At 44.0% G+C, this 21830-nt stretch overlaps 1 protein-coding gene across 4 annotated transcripts in view; it reads right to left on the bottom strand.

Moving 5' to 3' along the window:
- Positions 1–21830, bottom strand: part of NRAP (nebulin related anchoring protein) — a 74052-nt gene that overhangs the window by 27488 nt on the left and 24734 nt on the right. For 3 of the 4 annotated variants that reach the window (XM_055248755.2, XM_055248762.2, XM_055248770.2), the window contains 12 exons: positions 16905–17003; positions 15878–15982; positions 14650–14757; positions 14301–14402; positions 12376–12573; positions 11713–11817; positions 9323–9421; positions 8097–8201; positions 6918–7025; positions 5268–5579; positions 4004–4108; positions 857–955 (listed from right to left, as the gene is read on the bottom strand). In XM_055248755.2, coding sequence (XP_055104730.2) covers positions 857–955; positions 4004–4108; positions 5268–5579; positions 6918–7025; positions 8097–8201; positions 9323–9421; positions 11713–11817; positions 12376–12573; positions 14301–14402; positions 14650–14757; positions 15878–15982; positions 16905–17003 — 1545 coding nt within the window. The remainder of the gene's footprint in view (positions 1–856; positions 956–4003; positions 4109–5267; positions 5580–6917; positions 7026–8096; positions 8202–9322; positions 9422–11712; positions 11818–12375; positions 12574–14300; positions 14403–14649; positions 14758–15877; positions 15983–16904; positions 17004–21830) is intronic. The other variant, XM_055248779.2, reaches the window with a different exon arrangement.

The raw sequence follows: 21830 nt of genomic DNA, 5'->3' as shown, positions 1-21830 counted from the left end.
GTAAATCATCCCATCCCAGATTCTGACAGGCACTCAGGCTGTTTCAGAATGCCTGTCAAATAAAGCACAACCAGAATCATTTGCTCAATTGGGAAACAAGGAAGAGAATTTTGAAACCTATGCCCCCAAGATTTGTAAATTTTCCCCATGGAAAGTTGAATGGTTTAAAGGTATTTAAAAGCCAGGTTTGCCCTGCACAAAGATCCATGGGTATCTCTTAGCAGAATCAGCCAAACAGGGTTAATCTACATCACAAAGTGATTTTTTTCAGCACCTCATCGTTCACTTTAGTCTCTAGCCGACCCTGCAACCCTGCACCCCAGCCAACCTTTCCCACAGAGGGAAAAGGGTCAAATCTTGGTTTCACATCATAAAGGAGTATGGGAAATGGCTTGAAAGTTATGTATATAAATCAGACCCAAATCATGTTCAAAGTCCCTGGAAAATTCATAGAGCAACAATTGCTGCCCTTGGGTCCTAAAGAGCTCTGAGCACAGCGTCAGGATTCCAATTACCAAGAATTTCACCCAGTTCTGAAAACAACACTTTCAGACAAAAGGAGAGGGGAAAACGGCCTCACCACGAATGAATCGGTGAGACATGCAAATGGGAAGGAGGGAGAGCATCTTGGGGCAGTAGGGTGGTGGAGCCCCACTTGGCATTCTAAGTGCAGTAACACCCCCATTTGCATCCTAATGAGGAAGCACCCCCGCTAAGGGAGGCTCTGCAAAGGACAGGGAGCGCCTTCATCCTTAGGACAACAGAAGGAGCAAATCCAAGAACCCCTCCGCTTCAATCGCTGTGTTGAAAGAAGAGCCCACTCTTAGAGTCATAATGTATATACATTATCACTTACATCCACTGCTTGGGTATAACTAATTCTGGCCTGGACCATCTCCGGAGTGTCTTTAATACTGGTAAACTTCAAAGCATCTGGATGCTGACGGTACTTCTTCTGTTGAGCAGAAAAAGATCAAAGCTGTGAATTTTGTGCTGCTCTTTCATGCCATTTGAAAGAGAAAATCATAGGTTGCTTGAGATTAGAGTGAATTTGTGAACATAATTATTATTCTGCTTCCTCCATCTTTATATCCTAGGTGCCTTCAGGTTAATATTTGTTTCAATTTAAGAATAACCTCATGTCAATTAACATTAAAGTATTTCTACCTGGTGCAAAGAAAACATCTCAAAATTAGGTTATACTAGTAAAATACTGTAGGATACACACTTAGAAAAGGATTCTTTTTATAGACTTCAAATACTTTGTCGCAGTTGTTTACATATCTTAGTTTGGGTCTTCTAAGCAAGAAAGAGCATTCAGAGTTACATTTATCCATTTAAGCTTTCTATTTTCCTTCCACGAAAAAATACTGACAGACATTATCGCAGTCAAAACCCTCACATTTAGCAGCTCGCGAGTGTATGCCGTCCAGTCACGTTAAAGCCTAGTTCAGTTAACATAGGAAATAATTTTTTAAAATATTACAATAACAGGAAAAACTGTGCTATTACTGAAAGGAGTCAACACACAGTTTGAAAGACACTGAAGCAAAAAAAAAAAAAAATCACAAAAATGCTGGCAAAGACCTAGATACCCAATTTTGAAGTATTCTGAAAATCTGTTTAAATTAATTTCTTTTTTAAAAATCAAGGTACATTTTTAGGAGACTGAAACCATAATTACTTCAATGAGGTCATAGAGTTTATGCTTTCCAAAGCAGAATAATTGTCTTAAACACACTCTTCTTTATCTGGTTGGATTTTTGTACACTGGGTTGTCTTAAGACAACAGAGATCAATAGCCAGCTAAATCTAGCTCACCACCTGTTTCACTAAATAAAGTTTTATTGGAACATGGCCATGCTCATTCACTTACGTGTTGCCTATGGCCATTTTCCAGCTAGCTGTGACAGAGGCCATATGACCTACAAAGCCAAAACTATTTACTATCTGGTCCTTCACAGAAAAGGCTTTCTGACCTCTGCTTTGGATCATAGGTGTGCGTGTGCTTTGTGGCTCTTTCAACAGTGCTGGGCATTCTTTCTGGAAGTTAAGAAGGTGGCCCAGGCCGGGTGCAGGGGCTCACGCCCGTAGCCCAGCACTTTGAGAGGCTGAGGGGGGCGAATCACCTGAAATCAGGAGTTCGAGACCAGCCTGGGCAACATGGTGAAACCCCGTCTCTACTAAAAATACCAGAATTAGCTGGGTGTGGTGGTGGGTGCCTGTAATCTCAGCTACTCAAGAGGCTGAGGCAGGAGAATCTCTTGAACCCAGGAGGCGGAGGTTGCAATAAGCTGAGATTGCTCCACTGCACTCCAGCCTGGTTAACAGAACAAGACTCCATCTCAAAAATAAGTAAATAAAATAAAAGAAGGTGGCCCAATTCGACACTAACTTGTAAATGTGACAGCCTGACATGAGATGGGGGGGTAAGTTGCTGAAAGACGTCTTGCCTTACTCACTAAAGTTTGAGGACTAGTATGAGACAAGCCCATCAAAGAGGATAAGCAAATTGTTGAGAAAGTATGCAAAATGAGGTGGCTAACTAACAACTGTGGGATACACGGTCCCCTGAAGATCCCTTGGCTGCCAGATTTAGACACATGAAGGAAATCATCCTGAAATCTAAATTATGCAAATATGGTCTTTAGTCTTCATTTCCTTTTATGAGTGAGCCCAATATTGAGAGTTTGGGATCATGAATCCTCAAGCCTAAACTTATTCCTGTAAGTTCTTCACATTCATCCTCCCAGAGGGCCTCTCCTGAACTAGAATGAACAAATTAGAGCAGTGCTATCCCCACGGAGTTCCCAGGGTCTTCTGAAACTTGAGTGTTGACCAAGGTCCCTAAAAATCAGGCCGATCAGCATAAGGCCACTTTTTGAAGTCAACTCTGCATTGTGCCAGGTAGTGAGAATGCTGTTCCGTGGAAAAATACTAATGCTGGACAGGTGTGTTTGAAAAACCAACAAGGGTGTCTTTCTGTTGTAACTATAGGTTCAGAAACAAAGCCTCCTCCTCGAAAAAAAAAAAAAAATCCAGGAGGCTCATTGCCAAAGCGAACATCCTGTGGGACTATGGCCATTATGGTCTGCTCCCCACCCAGAAAAGTCCAGAAAGACCAGGCTACTCTGAAGACAACTAGGCAAATGCTCACTTGTCTTCTGATCAAGTCTCCCCGCAAGCAAACATAAAGAGCACGGGTGTGAGTGGTCTGATGGTGTCCAGCTTCCTGGGAGCCTTGTCCTGTGCCTCTCCACCAGGGACAATTCTGCTCCCTGGGGGGGCATTCGGCAATGTCTCGAACCATTTTTGGTTGTCACAGAGGGCACTACTGACATCCTTGTAGGACGTCCTGCTAAATGTCCTGCGGGGCACAGGATAACCCCATGACAAAGAAAAATCAAAATGTCAATAGTGCCGAGGTTGAGAAACTCAGAAAGAGCTGCTCAATGACACCGTCCTGAAATATGAAGAAACGACTCTTTTCGCAAGCAGTGGTGCTGTAGGGTATAGCCAAGGTGGCTATAAGTAGGCAGAACTGAGTAAACTGAAGTGAGACCCTCCCTCAAAAAAGAACCATGTCACATGGTGGCCACCACGTGAATATTCAAAAACTGTTGACTGTGGCAGAAAGGGAGAGGAAGAAAATGTGCCTAAAGTCACCAAAGGGCTTTTTGGGTGCCATAAATGTATCTTTTCATCATCTCTCCTGTGTTGCTTCATTAAAAAGGTAAGTTGGTGGGTAGCAATTGAGCTCTGTTTGATTGTCATTATTATTCATAATATCATTTGTCACCCACTTTGTTTTTGCCAGGGCCCCTACTGGTGTGTGTTTCGTATGTGGTTTCCCTCTAATTACCAGCCCTAGTCTGGGTTTTGAGGTCTTTCATGTGGCTTTGCCTTTTTCTTTGCCTTTTGAGTGGAAATTATTTTAATTTTATACAGAGACGCCGCACGCCTAATGCAGCCAGGCCTGTTACAGGCTGTCAGGAAATCTCACCTCGCTAATGAGTTCTCCTGCCTTCTTCGCCTGCTCCACATTTAATGACCCGGTGGCGACCCAGCCTGTGCCTTTCATCCACTTCACATCGGCCCTGTATTGGTTCTGACAAAGGAGAAAGAAAAAAAAAAAAAGCAGGCCATTGTTGGTGCACAGACATTTAAAGGGCTATTAGCAGCTCCCAACGCAGCCTTGGTGCCAGCTGAGTCAAATTAGATGCCACTTTTGTCTTATGCATTTCTGCACAGTCACAGGTAGGGCTCCCAAAAGTCAATTAATTTCCCCTTTAATTGGAGTCATCCCTTGGGACAGTGGCTTTAGGCCCCGCCCAACACTATTGGGGGTGACGCAGGAGGGGCCAAACCAAACTTGCCCCTCATTACGGACGAGTCTACTCGGAAAGAAGCACATCCTCATTGTCTGCATTACCAGTTTTCTTGTTTAAAATGACACACGGGGGACAAGAAAATGAGAATTCACAACAGAACCCAGGCGGGTGCTATTTGAGGGAATTTCACAAGACAGCGGAGGCTTCCCACAGTGCCAATTCCTTCCTAGCCACCTCGGTGGGGGGCAGGGTGTATTTCTTCTCATTTCTTTAGTTGCCATTGAATGAGTAGTTTTAATGGAAAGTCATTTCAATGGACACTTCTCTAAAACTAGTATATCACCATCTATCATGAAACAGCTCTACCAGGAAGGGTGTGTCTACACGCACACACACACACACACACACACAACCTTCCTGTGTAATAGTCTGGCTGCAGCTGACCTGCCTTTTCAGTTCACCCCCATTCTCGTGCAAGAGTTACCTGAAGACAGAAAGCAGAACCGGGAGGGGAGGATAAGGGGTACAGGGAAAGGGTTATTGAAAATTAGCAACCCACCCATTCCAAAAATGGGGACTATCAAAGTCGGAGTGAGTTATCAGTGATGCTCTCCCCTAGCAGGCCACCGCTAGGAATGACACAAAGCTACCTCCCCGCTGGCAATAAAAAAAACTTGGAAAACATATGTAGGCCAGATTCCAAGAAGGAAAAAGTAACTCTATGATTTCTTCTCTGTGTTAGCACAGAATCTAAAATCGGCCTAGTTTGAATAAAAGTTAAACCATTAGCAAAGTAAAGTGTTGCCACTTAGGGATCCAGAAACAGGTGTCCCATAGCATAAATTTTTGCGTTGAATGGCTTAGGGAAACACTTGCACTAGCACACACACAACACACACACATACACACACTTGCACACACTCACACAGAGCTTACATCACTCTGTAAGCCATAAGCCTTCTTGGCCCATTCCACCTTCATGTCTGTGGGCAAAGCCGTAAAGTGATGTGCCACTGTCTTGTAGCCTATGTCTGTGGCTAAATGCTGAGCTTTGCGGGCATGCACGAGGTGGATCATGTCCAGGGAGACGTGGCATTGGGATTTGGTGTCCTCGAATCCCTTCTTGTACTCCAGTTCACTCTGCAGCTTAGACATTTGCAGTGAGTGGCTCATTTGTGAATCTCCATGTACATCTTTTGCCCCAATGAGCTTCCCTCTGGATCTCTCATAATCCTCCTTGTACTTCACCTAAAGAAGAGGAATAGAGCAGAGATACATTAGAATCTCCTAAAGGAATTGTTAGGCTTCAGACTCCATGCATGAGAGCTAAAACAAAGCCATTGGACAGAATCCTATTAGAATGAGAGTCATATGAAAGTTTGCCTTTTTTGAACATCCGATATATTTTCTTTCATCAGTGAAAGAAAATATTATTACCCATTATTTCCCTTTTCACCTCAGCTGCCAGAAAACTCAGGGTTATAAATAAAAGTAGCCATGAAATGAAAAACATACAGAATAGCCAAACTACAACTGCTGCTTATGAAAGGAACTCAAATTAAAAGATAACTGGAGTACATATATATTTGGGGGAGTATGAGGGGCAAAAAGGAGCACATTGTTTGAAAAATAACACTAGGTCGAGAGTGACAAGGACCAGAAGCAAGAATAAATATGAAAAAGCTGTGAAAACTGTCAGAAGGCACCAGTGTGGGGCATGATTTTCAACATTATCATCGCTCCGGCCAGTGGTAGATTCAGGTTCTACTCTCAGCTCTGACAACAACAACAGTATCAATATCTGCCACCACTTATCGAACACTTGGTATAAACCAAGCACGGGACAAGCCTGTGTAACTCAAGTGCATCCACAGACCAGTGCTGATTTGTAAAATGTTACCAACTAAGAACAAGATAAAGAGCTTGTGTCAGAATGTAAACCAACCACATCACCAAGCCAGTTGTTTTTGGTTCAGCTGATCTTTTTTTGAAGCAAGACTTTCTCGATGAAGGAAGCAGAGTTTGACGTACATCCTGGCTCAAGCTCCTTCTCTCACATCCAACTCCCAACAGTTTGCATTAGGCTATACAACACTTCATGTACATCAATTCATTCCATTTCGTTGTCATTATTTTGCAATTACCAATTTACCAGCAAGTTAACTGAGATTTTTAAACTGCCTGAAGTAACAATGCTAATGGATGATAGAGGTGGGATTTTATACAAGGTCTATCTGACACCAGAGCCTGTATTAACCATTAACAGACCACAACATCTTTAGAAAGTCGTGGAATGTCTCTGGGCATCAATTTATCTGTAAAGTGAGAAATCTGGATTCTTACTCTTGCTACTACTACAAATAATAAGTCCTCACTTACTGAAAATCAATGCGTGGCAAGCAGTTATTGAATAGATAGGCACGGATGTGATTATCTCATTGCACGGTGATTGCTATCATCTCCATTTTACAGATAAGAATCCTGAGATTCAGAGAGATTAAGAACCTGCCCAGACACTCAGAGAATCTCCCAGGTATAAAAAGGCAGGATCCTGCAGTCTCTCGTACAAGTTGGGGACAGACTCACCTCGCTAGCCAGGTCCCTCTTGGCTTTGGCTGCCAGGAAGGTCAAGGAGTCAAGACGTAGCTCAAACCCTTTTGCTTTCTGGTTTTCCCAGCTGCTCTTATACAGTTTCTAAGGGGATTTAGGAGAGAAGGTGAGTGGGTTTTCATGTGAGAGGGTTCTCACGTGAGAGCATTTCTCTAGATTCTAACGACGATTCTAGGAAAGCAATACTGATTATTACATCCTTCTCTGAGAGCCACAGAAATCATGTAGTCTGAATACAGGCAGGCCTTCTTCCTGCCTTAAGGCCTCTTAACACATAGGGCTTGAATCCAAAAAAGCAGAAATTAAACTCCAGAAGCCTTAACAAATACTAGGAGTTGTCGTGGAAGTCTCAAAAACATGCCAAAGGCAGGACAACATCGCACAACACAGCGACATTTCTGAAAAGTCTATTCTCCATCTCTGTCCACACACTCCACCCTGCCAGCAGCAGCTCCAGCTGCACCTCTTTCTCTTTCCTCCTGCCTTTCCCCAGCCTCTAGTCCACCTGGGTCTTTTCCTTGTGCCTCCTGTTCTCTCTCCTGCTCCTATCTCCAAATGTCAAGATCTTTCTTCTGGAAGCCTCCTTTCCCTTTCTACATGTGAATCAATTTAACCTCTGTTTCTCCTACTATGGATGCTTTCATGACTAACAGCTACCACTGTGCACTTGCCTCTGAGTGCCTGATGTCTAGAGACTCATTGAAACCTGATGCCAACCCAGTAAGGACGGGACTAATGTTGGTATCATTTTACCAATGGGACACCTGGAAACAAAGAATTTGCCCAAGGTCACACACCTAGTAAGTGGCAACCAAGGATCAAACCCTGACCATCTGCAGCAAATGTCTGAGCTCTTACTCCCCTCTACCACGATTATGCTGTTTCAACTCTGGCACCTAGAATAACCCCTACCTCTAACCCCAGGACACATTCAGCAGCTCAAGTCCTCCACTAGCTCATTCCTGTGAAAGCTGTCCTCCTCTCCCCCTAAAACACTGATCAAGAGCCAGATGTGCTGGGTGAGCTGTTTTTACAACCAGATATATGTAATCTCAGTTGATACAGACACTATACCATGGCTGATGGGCTTGGTTTACCAGGTGGCTATACACAAAGGGGAGCAGAGTTCTTGCTGCCCACTTCCTCTCTCTGTACCTCGCTGAGATTTGCAGCATTGGCTTGGGCCTGCAAGAAGAGAGGCTCGTCTTTGCTGATGGTATACTGATGGACAGACTGCTCATTTCCTGCCTTGTAGGCCACCTGTTGGGAAAGAGCATTGAGTCAGGAGCAGGTGGCAAGGGCGAGGTGGGCAGGGTGGCATCCCTCATAGTGTCTCTGTCTGGTTGGCACTTCTCTGACTTGCACAGAAAGTCCATTACAAAACCCACCAGATCAGACTCTGAGTGGCAGGATACAGTCAAGGAGAGACGATGAGAGAAGGAGAAGCAGTGGGGAGGAGCTGGAAGAAAAATGCGGCAGGGAGCCAATCTGAAAACCCCGCCAAGCTTTCTGTTTTCACACCTTTCCTTTGGGATGGTATCAACCTCTGCAAGCTGTTGCTATTTACACTGTCTCTGGCCATAAAAATACCCCACCAGGGGGTTCAGATTAGTACAGACTCCCCCGGTGGGAAAAATAAGAAGCATACTCTGCCTCCTGCCCCTCCATAATCAACCTTAATCCATTCACGGGTACTGACACCAGGAAAGTGAGCATGCGTGGACATCTCCTCCATGACAAACTTATCACTCTTCTCTTTCTCTCCTTGCTTCCCCTCAATCGCTAACTTGATTTCCTGACAGTGGCTTTCTGCTGACTCTGAGTTATGCTGATAGTATCCTTTCTGGCAGGTATATCTTACCTGGACCTTCAGGAAGGAAAGCTAGGAAGGTCCTGGACAGATTGCAGCAACTATGGTCCTGCGTGGTGTAGAGAACTAATCTGTAAATAATGTATGTGGTGTTTCTTTGTTCTGTCCCCATAAATAAGCTCATGTGGGTGTGACCTGCACACACCCCAAACGCAAATGTTTTCCTCCTCCAAGATAATTCTCTCCTGGCTCCAGAATTAGACAGTCTTTGATGAGAGACAGGAGTCAGAAGGAAAAAGGAACTAGAGAATACTGGAAGCTGAAAAGGAATAAAGTCAGCCCTGCATCTATCCCTAATAAAATCGGGGGAGACGGTGGTAGATGAAGCAAGGGGCCTGGTGTCCAGTTCCAGAAACAGCCTGGAAGCCTGAGGAAAGCTGGGTCCAGCCTGTTTAAAGGGAAGGCTCTTTGGCTTCTGGATCGTGCCTGGGCAGCACCTGCTGTTGTCCCTGGAGGTCCCCCAGGCCCATGACACAGCAGCTTGGTGGAGAAAGGGCAGCCCAGGACTCACCCCGCTCTGTAGCTCCTGGCTCTTCTTGGCATGCTCCATCTGCGAACTGTCGGTCACGCTGGTGAACTTCAGCTCGTCGACCCTCTGCCGGTAGTTTTTCTGTTTCCAAAGGAAAGGGACCCCACAGCGTTAGGATTGGGTTGCCCCTACTGCCCTACACATGTGCTCACACACACACACACATTCTTTCTGTGGTCCAAGCATTTCCTTGGGAGGAATGTTCTAGTTGGTCCTGCAGCTTGAACAGAACCACACAGCCCTGAGACAGCCTGCTCCAGTGCACTTGATTTAGTTGCTATTACTGAATGGGAAATGTAATTTTCCTCTTCAGTAGCCCTGTATTTCACCGTGTGCCCTGGGGAGGTATACATTTTATAAATATAGACCTGACATAGGAGGGTGAGGTGGAGGAAACTTGGACTTTACAATGATGAAGACTGAGGTCCGAATCTTGCCTGTACATCCTTCCGGCTTCATTACCTCCAGCACATCACTCAATCCAACCTGAGCTACCCTTGCTTAGAGAGTACAGTGGGGACAACAGTAGAAGCTACTTCAGTCTAGCGGGGAGCAGAGGCTTCATCACCATGTTTTACGTGTGAGTCAGGTCCCTGGGACAGTGTTAGGACATAGCCATCGCCATGGGGTTATCATGATTGTCTAGGAAGCAGCAGCTTTAAGGAAGGAGCCACAGAGCCGCAGACAGAAGCCTGCGGTCAGGTGGGATTTGCCTTCACAGTTTCTGATTTTCCAGATCACTGAGGTCTTGTCCTCATAGTGTCCCCATCTCACAGTCACAAATTAATTGGCAAATTTTCAATGTGCTAATTCTGTCCCCCCTCAGAGACTTCTTGTCTTTCCTGAAGATTAGCTCCTCTGGCTTTTCCATTGAAACTGCCAAAGTTGCTGGGAAAGGTGGCCGCTGAAAACGGCGTGTGGAAGCAAAAGCTTCACATGGCAGGGAGATCAGAGATGAGCTCACAGTCTGGTTCTGGCAAAACTCCCCATGCCGCGTGAACTTTAGTTGGTCTCCAAGAAGCTAGATAATAAAAGTGCTAAAGGGTTATGCCTTTCTCTCTACCTCATTCTATATTCTAATCCTAAATATGTCTCTGTCTCAGAGGAGGGTGAGTACAGTGGAAATATAAGAGTAAATTACAAGATATGCTTTTGAGATACAATACTGTCTCATGGTCAAGAGCTGGGGCAGCAGATCAAACACACTGGGTACAGATCCCAGCTCTTCTACTTACTTAAAGTGTAACTTCAACCTCAATTTCTTCATCAGTAAAATGGGAATATTAATAGGATAATCATACCATCTAATCACATAGGACTGTGGTGATCTGTACATGACAGTATGTATATAATACGCCCAAAGTGGTGATTCAATAATGATTATCAGCCCATAAATGGCAGCTATTATTATCACCATTATTATCATTTGCAAGAGATACACCGACTCAGCCTTCTTGGCCCTGAAACAAGAATCCCCTTTGAAGATTCCAAACAAAGTTCCTGAAATAGTGACACTTCCAAATGAAATGTCCTTCAAACGTCCTCCTCTGCCTGCTGCCAGAGCCAGCTTTCTATGGTGTAAAGAGAGGCAAAGGCTTACAGCTGCAGGGACCTGGGGGAGTATCTGATCCAACCTCTTCATTTTTATTTTATTTTATACTCGATGGAGTATCGATCTGTTGCCCAGGCTGGAGTGCAGTGGCACGATCTCGGTTCACTGCAACCTCTGCCTCCCAGGTTCAAGCAATTCTCCTGCCTCAGCCTCTTGAGTAGCTGGGATTACAGGCAAGTGCCACCACGCCCGGCAAATTTTTTTGTGCTTTTAGTAGAGATGGGGTTTCACCGTGTTAGCCAGGATGGTCTTGATCTCCTGACCTCATGATCTGCCCACCTAGGCCTCTTAAAGTACTGGGATTACAGGCCAACCTCTTCATTTTTATATGAGGGAAAACAGGATCAGGAAGGTTAAGTGACTTGCCTGAAATCTGTGGTGAATTTAAGGCACAGGCATAATGAAAACGGTATCCTCCAAATACTGGACTTTCTGATTCAAAAGGAATCACATGCTGCTCACCTAAGACGTGCTGTTTTCCCAGGTGCTATATGTTACGCCTTTCTAAACCAAATTATTCTTTGGATGTAACTGCTACTTAAAGTAAATCAGTAGGCTTCTTTAATGACACCATCTCAGGAAGTTTAAGCGTGTGGAAAGTTAGTTGAGAATGTGCTACAGGTGTGAAATGAAGTACTACCACTTTGAATCACACCCAAAATAAATCTTGGGGTAGAGAAAGGGAATTAGAGGCAAAGATCACCCTGCATGAGTCAGGGGCTGAGGACTACTGGAGGCCAGAGGCCCAAGCACAGGTTACCTCGCTGACCAGCTGTCCAGCCTTCTTGGCTTGTTCCAAGTTGAGACTCCCCTCTGCCAGCCACCCGACTCCCTTCATCCATGCCAGGTCGGCCTTGTACTGCAGCTACAAGAGAAAAACCACAAAGCTCTCATTGGGCACATGGACAGAGACAGGACAAAGTTGATGGGAGAGTTAGGAAGATCTTGATCCTGCATTTGCCTTCCTAGAAGAACTGCTCCCTGCTCCTTTATGGTCAGGCAGATCTCCACTTGGGAGGTACCTGGGCCCACCTTGTAACTAGAGTAGCATGCTCTACCTTACTGCTGAGACACCACAACCTTAGCAAAAAGAAGGTTTCTCATATATGTTGACCAAGGGCCTTTTTTTGCCAACCTGCTAAATTTCCAAGATTTATTTACCATTTTCAACATTTTCTTCTCCTTGGCTCATCCCCATCACCAACACATCTTGACTTTAGCATTAGCTGTGAGCCCTCCAGTCTCCATTGTGTCAACTATATACCTACCTCCCCATCTGCCCTTTCTGGCCCCAGTACATTTCCTGCAGTTCTTCCTAGTCTTCCAAGTTATGTAATGGACTCATGCACAGGTTTGAAATCACTCTGAAAGCATGTCCAACTGCAAGAGATGCATGAAGAGAACTGGCAATGTGCAGGCTCACCTCGCTCTGAAGCCCATAGGCCTTCTTGGCCCACTGAGTCTTCATATCTTCAGGCAGCACAGTGTATTCATGCAGTTTCTTCCTGTAGTCCAGGTCACTGGCGAGAGCTTGGGCCTTCTTAGCATGCCTGATGTTTACCATATCCATGGGCAGGTGAAACTGGGTCTTACTCTCTTCAAAGCCTTTCTTATATTCAACCTTGAATATACCAAAACAAGGCCCGTTTTGTTAGTTGCAGCCCACCATTTGCAGGAGTGATGTGAAAATGCAGGAAAGATTTCCAGGCTTTCGGGAGCAGGAGAATCGGCACTCTGGGCACTGCCACCCTTCTGTCAGAAATGCCCAAGTCCTGGCTCTGAAAGGCAGCATCATGAGGGAGCTGAGGTTCCACCCTGCTTTGTTTCTGGGAGGACTGTCTCTTGCCAATGCTAAACCTTTTTACCAGGCTTCTCCAGGAGAAAACTCTATTCCTAATTCTCATAGATGCTTTAAGAGATAGAATAAAGAAGCTTGGGCTGCAGAGCCAGACAAGCCTGAGTTCAAACCTGATCTTCCCTCTAACAGCAGGGTGACCTCTGGAAAGTTATGTCACCTTTCTAAGGACTTGTTTCCCTCTGGGAGACTGTTGTGATAAGTAAATGAATAATAGCTGAAACATGCTTAGTACAGGGACTGTCACATAGCAAACACTTCATAAATATTAGCATGACAATAACAATGGTGGTTCGGTGGTGATGATGATGGTAGTGATAGTGGTGGTGGTGATGATAGTGATGATGTTGATGATGGCAGCGATGATGGTGATTGATGATGGTGGTGATGACAATGGTGATGGTAATTATGGTATGGTGGCGATGACAATGGTGATGCTGAAGGTGATAGTGATAGTGGTGACGATGGTGGTGATGATGGGGGAAGATAGTGTGCTATAGTAGAAGGAGTGTGATGCCAGGTAATAAGAGTTCTAGGCTCTAATTTGCTACCCCTCTACCACTACTGCTGACTACCATATTGCTTTGGGAAAGACCCAATCTTTTTGACCCCCAGCTGCTCCAACTGCAAATATGAAACACCAATGTGTTCTGTCTAAACTGAAGCCAAATTCTCAATGCCCCTTTATGCTTCATGACTATGCACTTCACTCGGCTTGTTCTGTAGACACAGCCAAAATGGCAACCCAGATGCCAGCTCTCTTATTCTATTAAAGTTATGGCTCTTTAATGACTTATTGGATAATTACATACAACTGTACCATCACAGCAGCATAAGTTGGCCTCACAGCTTGGAGCAGGCAATCTTTTGTGTCTTTTTCCCTATTCAGCATCAGCAGGGAAGACTTGATTAGAAACCAGGTCTGTCTCTTCTAGCAGAACTCTCCTTCCCCAAAGCCTCTTGGTAAGTGACATTTACCAAGGTTCCTCTCCAGCTATTACAGTTGTTTACAAGCATCATCATTCTGATTGGCTGGAGCCTGGGAGGCCCCAGCTTGCTAAATATTTGAATACCATAAGTGTTGTAACCACAGGACCAAGACAGCGCCACAATAAGCAGGACACTTTTGCTCCATGAGGAAGAAACTTACTACGTGCTGTTCATTCTTATAGCCCCAGGGTCTCGTACAGTGTTTTGCCCATAGTAGTCACTTGGCAAACATTTGTGACATGAATAAATGCAATTGAACACCTTTGTACCTTGATCATCAGATGCTGTCACCCTTAGGGCCACACTCCTCATCTATTTAAAAAAAAATAGTATGCTTTGGCAAAATAAATAAACCAAACAAACTTCTTATGCAAGCCAGGAAAGAAAGGAGTTGCAGGTAGAAATCAATAAAAAGGTTACAGCCCCAGGTGAAGTAGGCCCAGGAAAAACTTTTAAAATAACACAACTGTAAGTGAGAGGTTGGGGGTTAGAAAAGAGTTTACCTCACTGCTCATCTTAGCAATCTGCAGGGAGTGCAGAAGCCTAGAGTCGGCTGTTCCCATGGCTTTGCCTTTTGTCTTTTCATATTCTTCTTTATATTTAATCTTGAGAGAAAGAAGAAGGTCTACTGTGAGTGAGAGAGAAACTTTGCCGTCTAAGGGGCCCTGGTTTTAACAAGTGCAAGGGGAGAAATTCTGAAAAAAACACCTCCCAGTCTTTCACAAATCCAGAAGAAGATTAAAGTATTGCGATGTTTACAATGTTAAGAGTCATTATTTTTTTCGGCAGGACCACTGACATTTTATTGGAACAATTTCTTATGCATTCCTGAGCTAATGAGAGGAAACCTACATTGCTAGCAAGCTCCCCAGAGGCTTTGGCGGCCAGCAGAGACATGGCATCCAGCTTCATCTCAAATCCTTTCCCCTTTGTCTTCTCCCAGCCTTCTTTATACTTAACCTGACAAACAAAACCACAAGTGAATAGGAGTTGCTACCCATATTCCTGCCAAACATCAAAGATTTTTTTTAAAGCAAAGTTGGATTTTTCCTCTATTTACAGACCAGAGTCTCGGCTGTTGTTATCAAAATGATAACAGTAATTATTAAGACAGTTAATTGATTCCTTTGCTGTAGAGCCGTGCAGGCCAGTGGTAATGGAATAGGACAAAGAGAAGCCCCATGTGTTGCTCCTTGCTCTGTTGTTTTCTGATCATGTGACTTTGGCCAATAACCTCTTGGTGCCTCAATCTCCTATTTGCAAAGAGAATATCATATTCTCTTTCTCAGGATTGCTGTGAGAATAAATTGGATAGAATCTATGTAAAGAGATCTTAAACTGGTGAAGTGTAACATAAATGTGGGGTATTGTCATTGCCCTGGCAATAAAAATATTGGCCTTTTCCTAAATGATTTCTACTCATTAACCACAAATCTTCACATTAGGCCTGTGAGGCTCAGAGAAATTAAAGAGCTCACCTACAGTTACATGAATTTTAAAAATGGCAATGCCAACATCTGAACCTAGGTCTCTCTGACACCAAAGCCTATGCCACCAACTGTGCCCCTACAATACCTCCTGGGACTTATGATAATTCCACATATGCAGTGCCTGCCCCAGGATAGAACAGGCATTTAAACAATGTTAGTTCCTTTTATTTTCTTCTCCTGCCCCAAAAACTTCCATCTAGAGTTAGAAGCCAAATCATAGGCCACTTGTGACTCCAGGGAGAATCTGATGATGCAGACTGATCTTCTTAAAACTTAAATTTCCTCCACAGAGCAAATCACCAGTTCACCAGGGTGATGAGGATGAGGATGTAGGGGTGTATGTGTGTGTGTGTTCACACATAGATTGTACACATGCTCATATAATGGGAACAAATGGCCATGACCAATTTATCACTAGTAAACTACCACATGCCATGACATAGCAAAATTCAAAGTTACAACTTGATGGATGCCTCTGATGAGCCTTTCTCTCAGGGACAGACACTTCCCACTTGCTGGACCATCCTAGTATCTTCATTTTCACATCGCTCCATAACCCCCTCTACCTTCTCCTCACATCACTCTCTTACCTCACTGAAGAGTTTGGCATTGGTTTTGGCCTTCACCAGCTGAGGAACATCCTGGGGCAATGTGTAATTCAACTTATTTTTCTCATAGTCAGCACGGTAATTCACCTGTTGGATTTAAAATAAATCTGTAGGGTTTTTATATGGGCAGACAGAGAACTTTAGGGACCCATAGCTTTTTCCCCCTTAGACCCATAGCTGAGAAGAAGTTTCCAGAAAAGGCATTTTACAAGGCAGCCTGTACTTTTTGTGAATGTTTTAAATTAATGAACTGAAGGTGTCAAACGAAAAGTAAAGAAACTCAAAGGCGCACTTGAAGTTGTGAGTTTGCAAAAGAGTTCCCTATGACTGCTTCACCAACTCCGCTTACACGCACTTGAGAATATTGAACTTTTTAAAAAACATTTGCTGCAGTGCTGAATATCTTGTTATAGGCAGGGTAATTATTAAATGCCTGCCCACAATGACAAAAAGCCATCTTAAATCACACACACAAAAGAGAGCCAATCAGACATGTGACTCCTGTTGGATGAATACAGCATCATCCGAGAAGCAGTCTTGACCAGAAATTAAACTTGAACTTTGGATGATTGGTGATACTAAGAATTATTGTTAGTTTTTTATGTGATATGCTAAAATTGTATAAATATGTTTTTTATTTTTTACCTTTTTGAGATTCATACTGAAATATTTACAGATTACATTATGCAATACTTGAAATTGGCTTCAAAATAATATGGAAGAGGAGAATTGGACAGGCATATAGATGAAGCAAGGTGGCCATGAGTTGATGGCTGTTGAAGATGGGTGACAGGTACATGGGGATTCATTATGCTATGCTCTCTACTTTTGCATGCATTCAAAATTTTCCATAATAAAAAGTTTAAAAGAAGTGGGGGTCATTTTCTGGCTATAATAAGACATGTGTCACCATTTATGAAAGTCAAATCCTTGGAGGTCAGATGTCCAGAGACCTCAAAGCAGCAATTCCAAGATCCCACATCCAGCTGGGCAGGGGATGGTTACTTACATGACTCAGCTGCTGGGCATTGATTTTGGCTTGAACAATCTGTGGAGTGTCAGTCACTGAGCTGTATTTCAACTTGTTGATGCTCTGCCTATAATTGGCCTAGGTAAAAACAGGCACAAAAAGATGTCATTTGCTCTTTTCTCGAAGATTTGCTTAGCTCCCTTTACCAAGCCCAATAAAGTGGCAATTCTCACATGACTACGTAGAAAAAGAGTCCAATATTCCAACTGGATACTGACAGACACTCCAAGCCCACAGATAGAAAAACAGTACCTTGGAGAGTGAGACACCTAACAGGCAACTCATAAAAGAGGTGAACTAACTGGCCAGTGAACATAGAGAAAGATGCTCAGCCACACTATCAATGAGAGAAAGGCATACCAAAACCACAAAATACCCCTCCGCACCACCTGAAGAGCCAAAGTTAAAACTGCTGGTAACACAAAGTGTTGGCAAAGGATGAGGACTTATGAAAACTCTCACAATGGTGCTAGCAGAAGTGCAGATTGGTACAACCACTTTGGAAAACAGTATGGCATTTGGGCACATATACATATCCTATGTCTCAACAATTCTGTGCCTAGGGCTCATTCCCAATGAAAATATATGCTGGAGGTCATTTTATAAATAATTCAAGCCATATATCCACACATAGTATACTTTCCTATATACATCTTATACTTCACCAAAAAAGAGGTGTTAAAAAAGTAAAATGAAAGAAAAACAAAAAGTCCAACCAAGTTAAACATGCATCTTCAAGTGGGAGGCAATGGAGCATCAGCGACTCCCTGTAGGTGGCCCCAACATGTCCCCACCCTGTACACCAGCCCCTGCCTGGCCCTCACCTCCACCTTGCCAGACTCCCCAAGGAAATTGCCATAAGCATAGCTCTTTCATAGGAGATGCAGGTTCAAAGGAGGAGGAGGCAGAATCCCCAGTGCAGCTGGATGCATTGACTGCCTGGTTCCCACCTCAAGACATCAAGGACTAGTAAATTTTCCCCTTTGAAAATACAAATTGCCCTTTCAAGTATTAAGAATTATTAGCCATTTGCACACAAGAATATATGCATCCAATCATCTTATTTTTCTCCAAACACACCTGACCAAGATCCACTGCAGAGGGAATGGGAACTTGGGCAGAGAAGTAAAGGAACAGGTTTGAGGCTGGATAGTAGGCAACAAGGGGTGAGGCACTAAGGTGAGCTGAGTGAGAGCCCCAGAAACCTATGCAGGTAGAAGTAGAGCTAGGATAAAGAAAAGAGGGAGAGATTGTGGATAGCAGATAACCTCTTTCACAATTTATTTTGATTTATTTATTATTTTGAGACAGAGTCTCGCTATGTCACCTAGGTGGGAGTGCAGTGGCATGATCTCAGCTCACTGCAACCTCCTCCTCCTGGGTTCAGGTGATTCTCGTGCCTCAGCCTCCCTGGTAGCTGGAACTACAGGTGTGCGCCACTATGCCTGGCTAATTTTTGTATTTTTAATAGAGACAGGGTTTCCCCATGTTGGCTAGGCTGGTCTGGAACCCTTGGCCTCAAGGGATCCTTCCGCCTCAGCCTCCCAAAGTGCTGAGATTACAGGCGTAAGCCACCACACCTGGCCCTCTTTTAGAATTTAACCAAGGTTATCTGAAATCCAGGTAAAAGAGGAAGAAGGAAACTTATCCCTAACCGTGCTCTCCTTCCCTTATGTTCACCTGGGTCCTTTCATTCATCCACTTGCCCATCCATTTATTTCTTCAACAAACTGTCGTGGGGTTTCTACTCTGCAGAGTGAGCAAACTCAGACATTCCCTGCCCATATAGATATCTCAGATGGGTCCTCACTCCCAGGATCCCAAACGGACCCAGTGCCTCTGGACATCTGAATCTCTGTGCCCATCGGCTCCAGATTGGGCCTGTTTGCCAGCTGAGCTCCCCTGGCTTGGCTCAAAGTGACATGATCACCATTGAACACCTCATTCACAGCCTTCATGTCTCTCTTTTCTTGCCCAAGGCCAAGGGCCCCACCCAGAATCCCATACAGTGTGGCAACTTCTTCAGGCCTGGTTTTTGCCTAAGAACAACACCCCTTTTCTGCGTCACCACTATCTACTGCTATCTCTGCCTGGACCTCACCTATGGCCTTGGCCATCCTCCTCTGGCAGCTGGCTCTGCTCTCCCCAGGGGCCCACACCTTGGCCACTCTTGTACTGTTCTATCATGTCCTGTCTGTCTAGACTACAGCCTGATGTCTTTGCTCTTCTGTCTTCCTCCTGTCTGCTGCTACTTCCTATGGCCACCTCCCTGAGATGACAGCCCACCTCAGGGAGTCTTTGCAGCCCAAAAGTCACAAATGTCTCTGGGAGCCAGATAGACCACTAGCTGGGTACAAGCCCAATGCTTGGCCTTACTGTTGGGGAAGTAAGGAGTTGAAAGGACTATGGCAAAGGGAGGCAGCTGCTGCCCAGCTCTAGGAGATGGTTGTCATGCAACCGATAGGGTGTACAGAAGCCAGATTTTCCAGTTATTCCAAAGAAACCAGAAATCCATATTATGATGCAAAATCTTGCAATTTTTAAATGCTAACAAATAATTCAATATTTTTAAAACCAGTGACCTGGGACAGGGGCAGTGGCTCATGCCTGTAATCCCAGCACTTTGGGAGGCCAAGGCAGGAGGATCACGAGGTAGGGAGTTCAAGACCAGCCTCACCAACATGGTGAAACCCTGTCTCTACTAAAAATACAAAAATTAGCCGGGCGTGGTGGCTCGTGCCTGTAACCCGAGCTACTCAGGAGGCTGAGGCAGGAGAATCACTTGAACCTGGAAGGTGGTAGTTGCAGTGAGCCAAGATCATGCCACTGCACTCCAGCCTGGGTGACAGAGCAAGACTTCATCTCAAAAAAAAATAAAATAAAATAAAAATAATAAAAAAAATCCAGTGACCCAAGAGAACTAGGTCTAATAGCCACTTTGGGCCCACTGGCTACTAACTTGTATACTGCATGACTTCCCTGAGTCTGGGTCTTGTACTCATTTCATTTTTGCCTGTCCTAATACCAGCTCATCATAATTATGACTAACACATGATACTTACTACGCACCCAGCACCATTCCAAGTACATCACACATGTTAACTCATTTAATCCTTCCCACCACCCAATGGTTATGCACTGTTATTATCCCTACCTTACAATGTGGAAACTGAGGCACAGAGACCGAAAGTGGCTTGCTCCAGGTCATCCAGGCAGTAAGTATCAGAGCTATGATTCAAATCCCAGGAGTCTGCCTCGCAAGATGGCTCTATACCTGTACTCTATAAACCTGGTTTGCCAAAGCTAGTGTGCTTAGAGCTATTACTTGCTATTTTACAGATGGGCAAGGGGTTCCCCTTAGCCAGAGTTAGCATTTTTTAGACAGGGAAATGCATTCCAGAAACAAGCAAATGACTAACAAGTGAACTTCTAGAACAGGACCTAGAAATGACGAAGTGATCCTGACAATGGGCCATGGAGTGCTTTGTTGGATTTGGAGATTAAAAAACATCATTAGGCTTGGCACGGTGGCTCACGCCTGTAATCCCAGCACTTTGGGAGGCCGAGGCAGGCGGATCACCTGAGGTCAGGAGTTTGAGACCAGCCTGACCAACATGGAGAAACCCCGTCTTTACTAAAAATACAAAATTAGCCGGGTGTGGCGGCGCATGCCTATAATCCCAGCTACTCGGGAGGCTGAGGCAGGAGAATTGAGGTTGCCGTGAGCCGAGATCGCACCATTGCACTCCAGCTTGGGCAACAAGAGTGAAACTCCATCTCAAAAAAAAAAAAAAAAAAAAAAATCATTTTGTGCTTTTTAGTTAATGATTCAAGGAGAAAAGTTTTTGCATGTTCTGAGTTTTGGACATGGGGTGTGTAGAGAAAATTAGGAAATATAAAGTCATTTCAATGTCAACTATTAATTAGATTAGAGTGCAGTGACTTCCTAATGCATTAATTCGGAAGGCAAAATTATCATCTCATAATAGAGTCTATCAGAATTCAGAATTATGCATGATAAAATGTCACAAGAACTATATTTTTAAATGGCTATTCCTTCCTGATAATTCTGCATTAAGTATATTACCGAGCACAATTACTTTACTCTGTGGGACACAATTAAAAGTCTCCATGATTAATCACATCTTTGCAACATCACAAATGCTTGGCCATTGCTTCAGTCTACATTTTGAAGGCTTTTTTTTTTTTCCTTTTGCTAAAGATAGAGTCTCATTTTAATTCTATTAGTGTTTATAAACTCTATCTAAAGGGAATGCTCTCAAATTAAGAACCCATGCTTGCTTATTTAATTTCATGGCTATTTCACCACCTTTAAGATTACCAGACAGAGAGACCACAATTCTTCTTGTAAATGGATTCCCCAAGCTTCCTGATTACTAAAATCCCTACATTATGGGTGATAAACTCAAATTCACATCAGAACCAGAAAGGTAAGCTAAAGGAGGCACAGCAACAGAGAGCAGCCACCACCTAGTCCCAGCCAATTGCTGCCTTGCAGGAACTAGGGCAGAATGTCTCAGAGTTTTCAAGAAAAGGTGGGCATATTAGTTTTTGTCTAAAATCAGAACTTCCACATGTTGGTTCAATTAAAACAACAACAACAGCAACAAAACCCACTGTGTAGCCAAACAAAGCACTTCCATAGCGTGAATGTGGCTCATGGGCTGCCAGTTTAGAACCCACCTCTAAACTCAATTAATATTTCTAATTCAGTCTGGTTTAAGTCTGTATCAGACTTCCCTGAGTGGGCTTCCAGGTGCCTGGTTTGACTCAGAGTTTTATCTAGATAAATGTAGTAGCAAGTCATGTCATAATGGGAGTGTATCTTGCATTCTTTGTGCTACTTATTAGGCATGATTTCTAGAATCCTACTGCAAAAGCACA

The sequence above is a fragment of the Symphalangus syndactylus genome, chromosome 2 (genome assembly GCF_028878055.3).
Source record: "Symphalangus syndactylus isolate Jambi chromosome 2, NHGRI_mSymSyn1-v2.1_pri, whole genome shotgun sequence".
Lineage (NCBI taxonomy): Eukaryota > Metazoa > Chordata > Mammalia > Primates > Hylobatidae > Symphalangus > Symphalangus syndactylus.
This window is presented reverse-complemented; position numbering and strand designations above follow the sequence as displayed.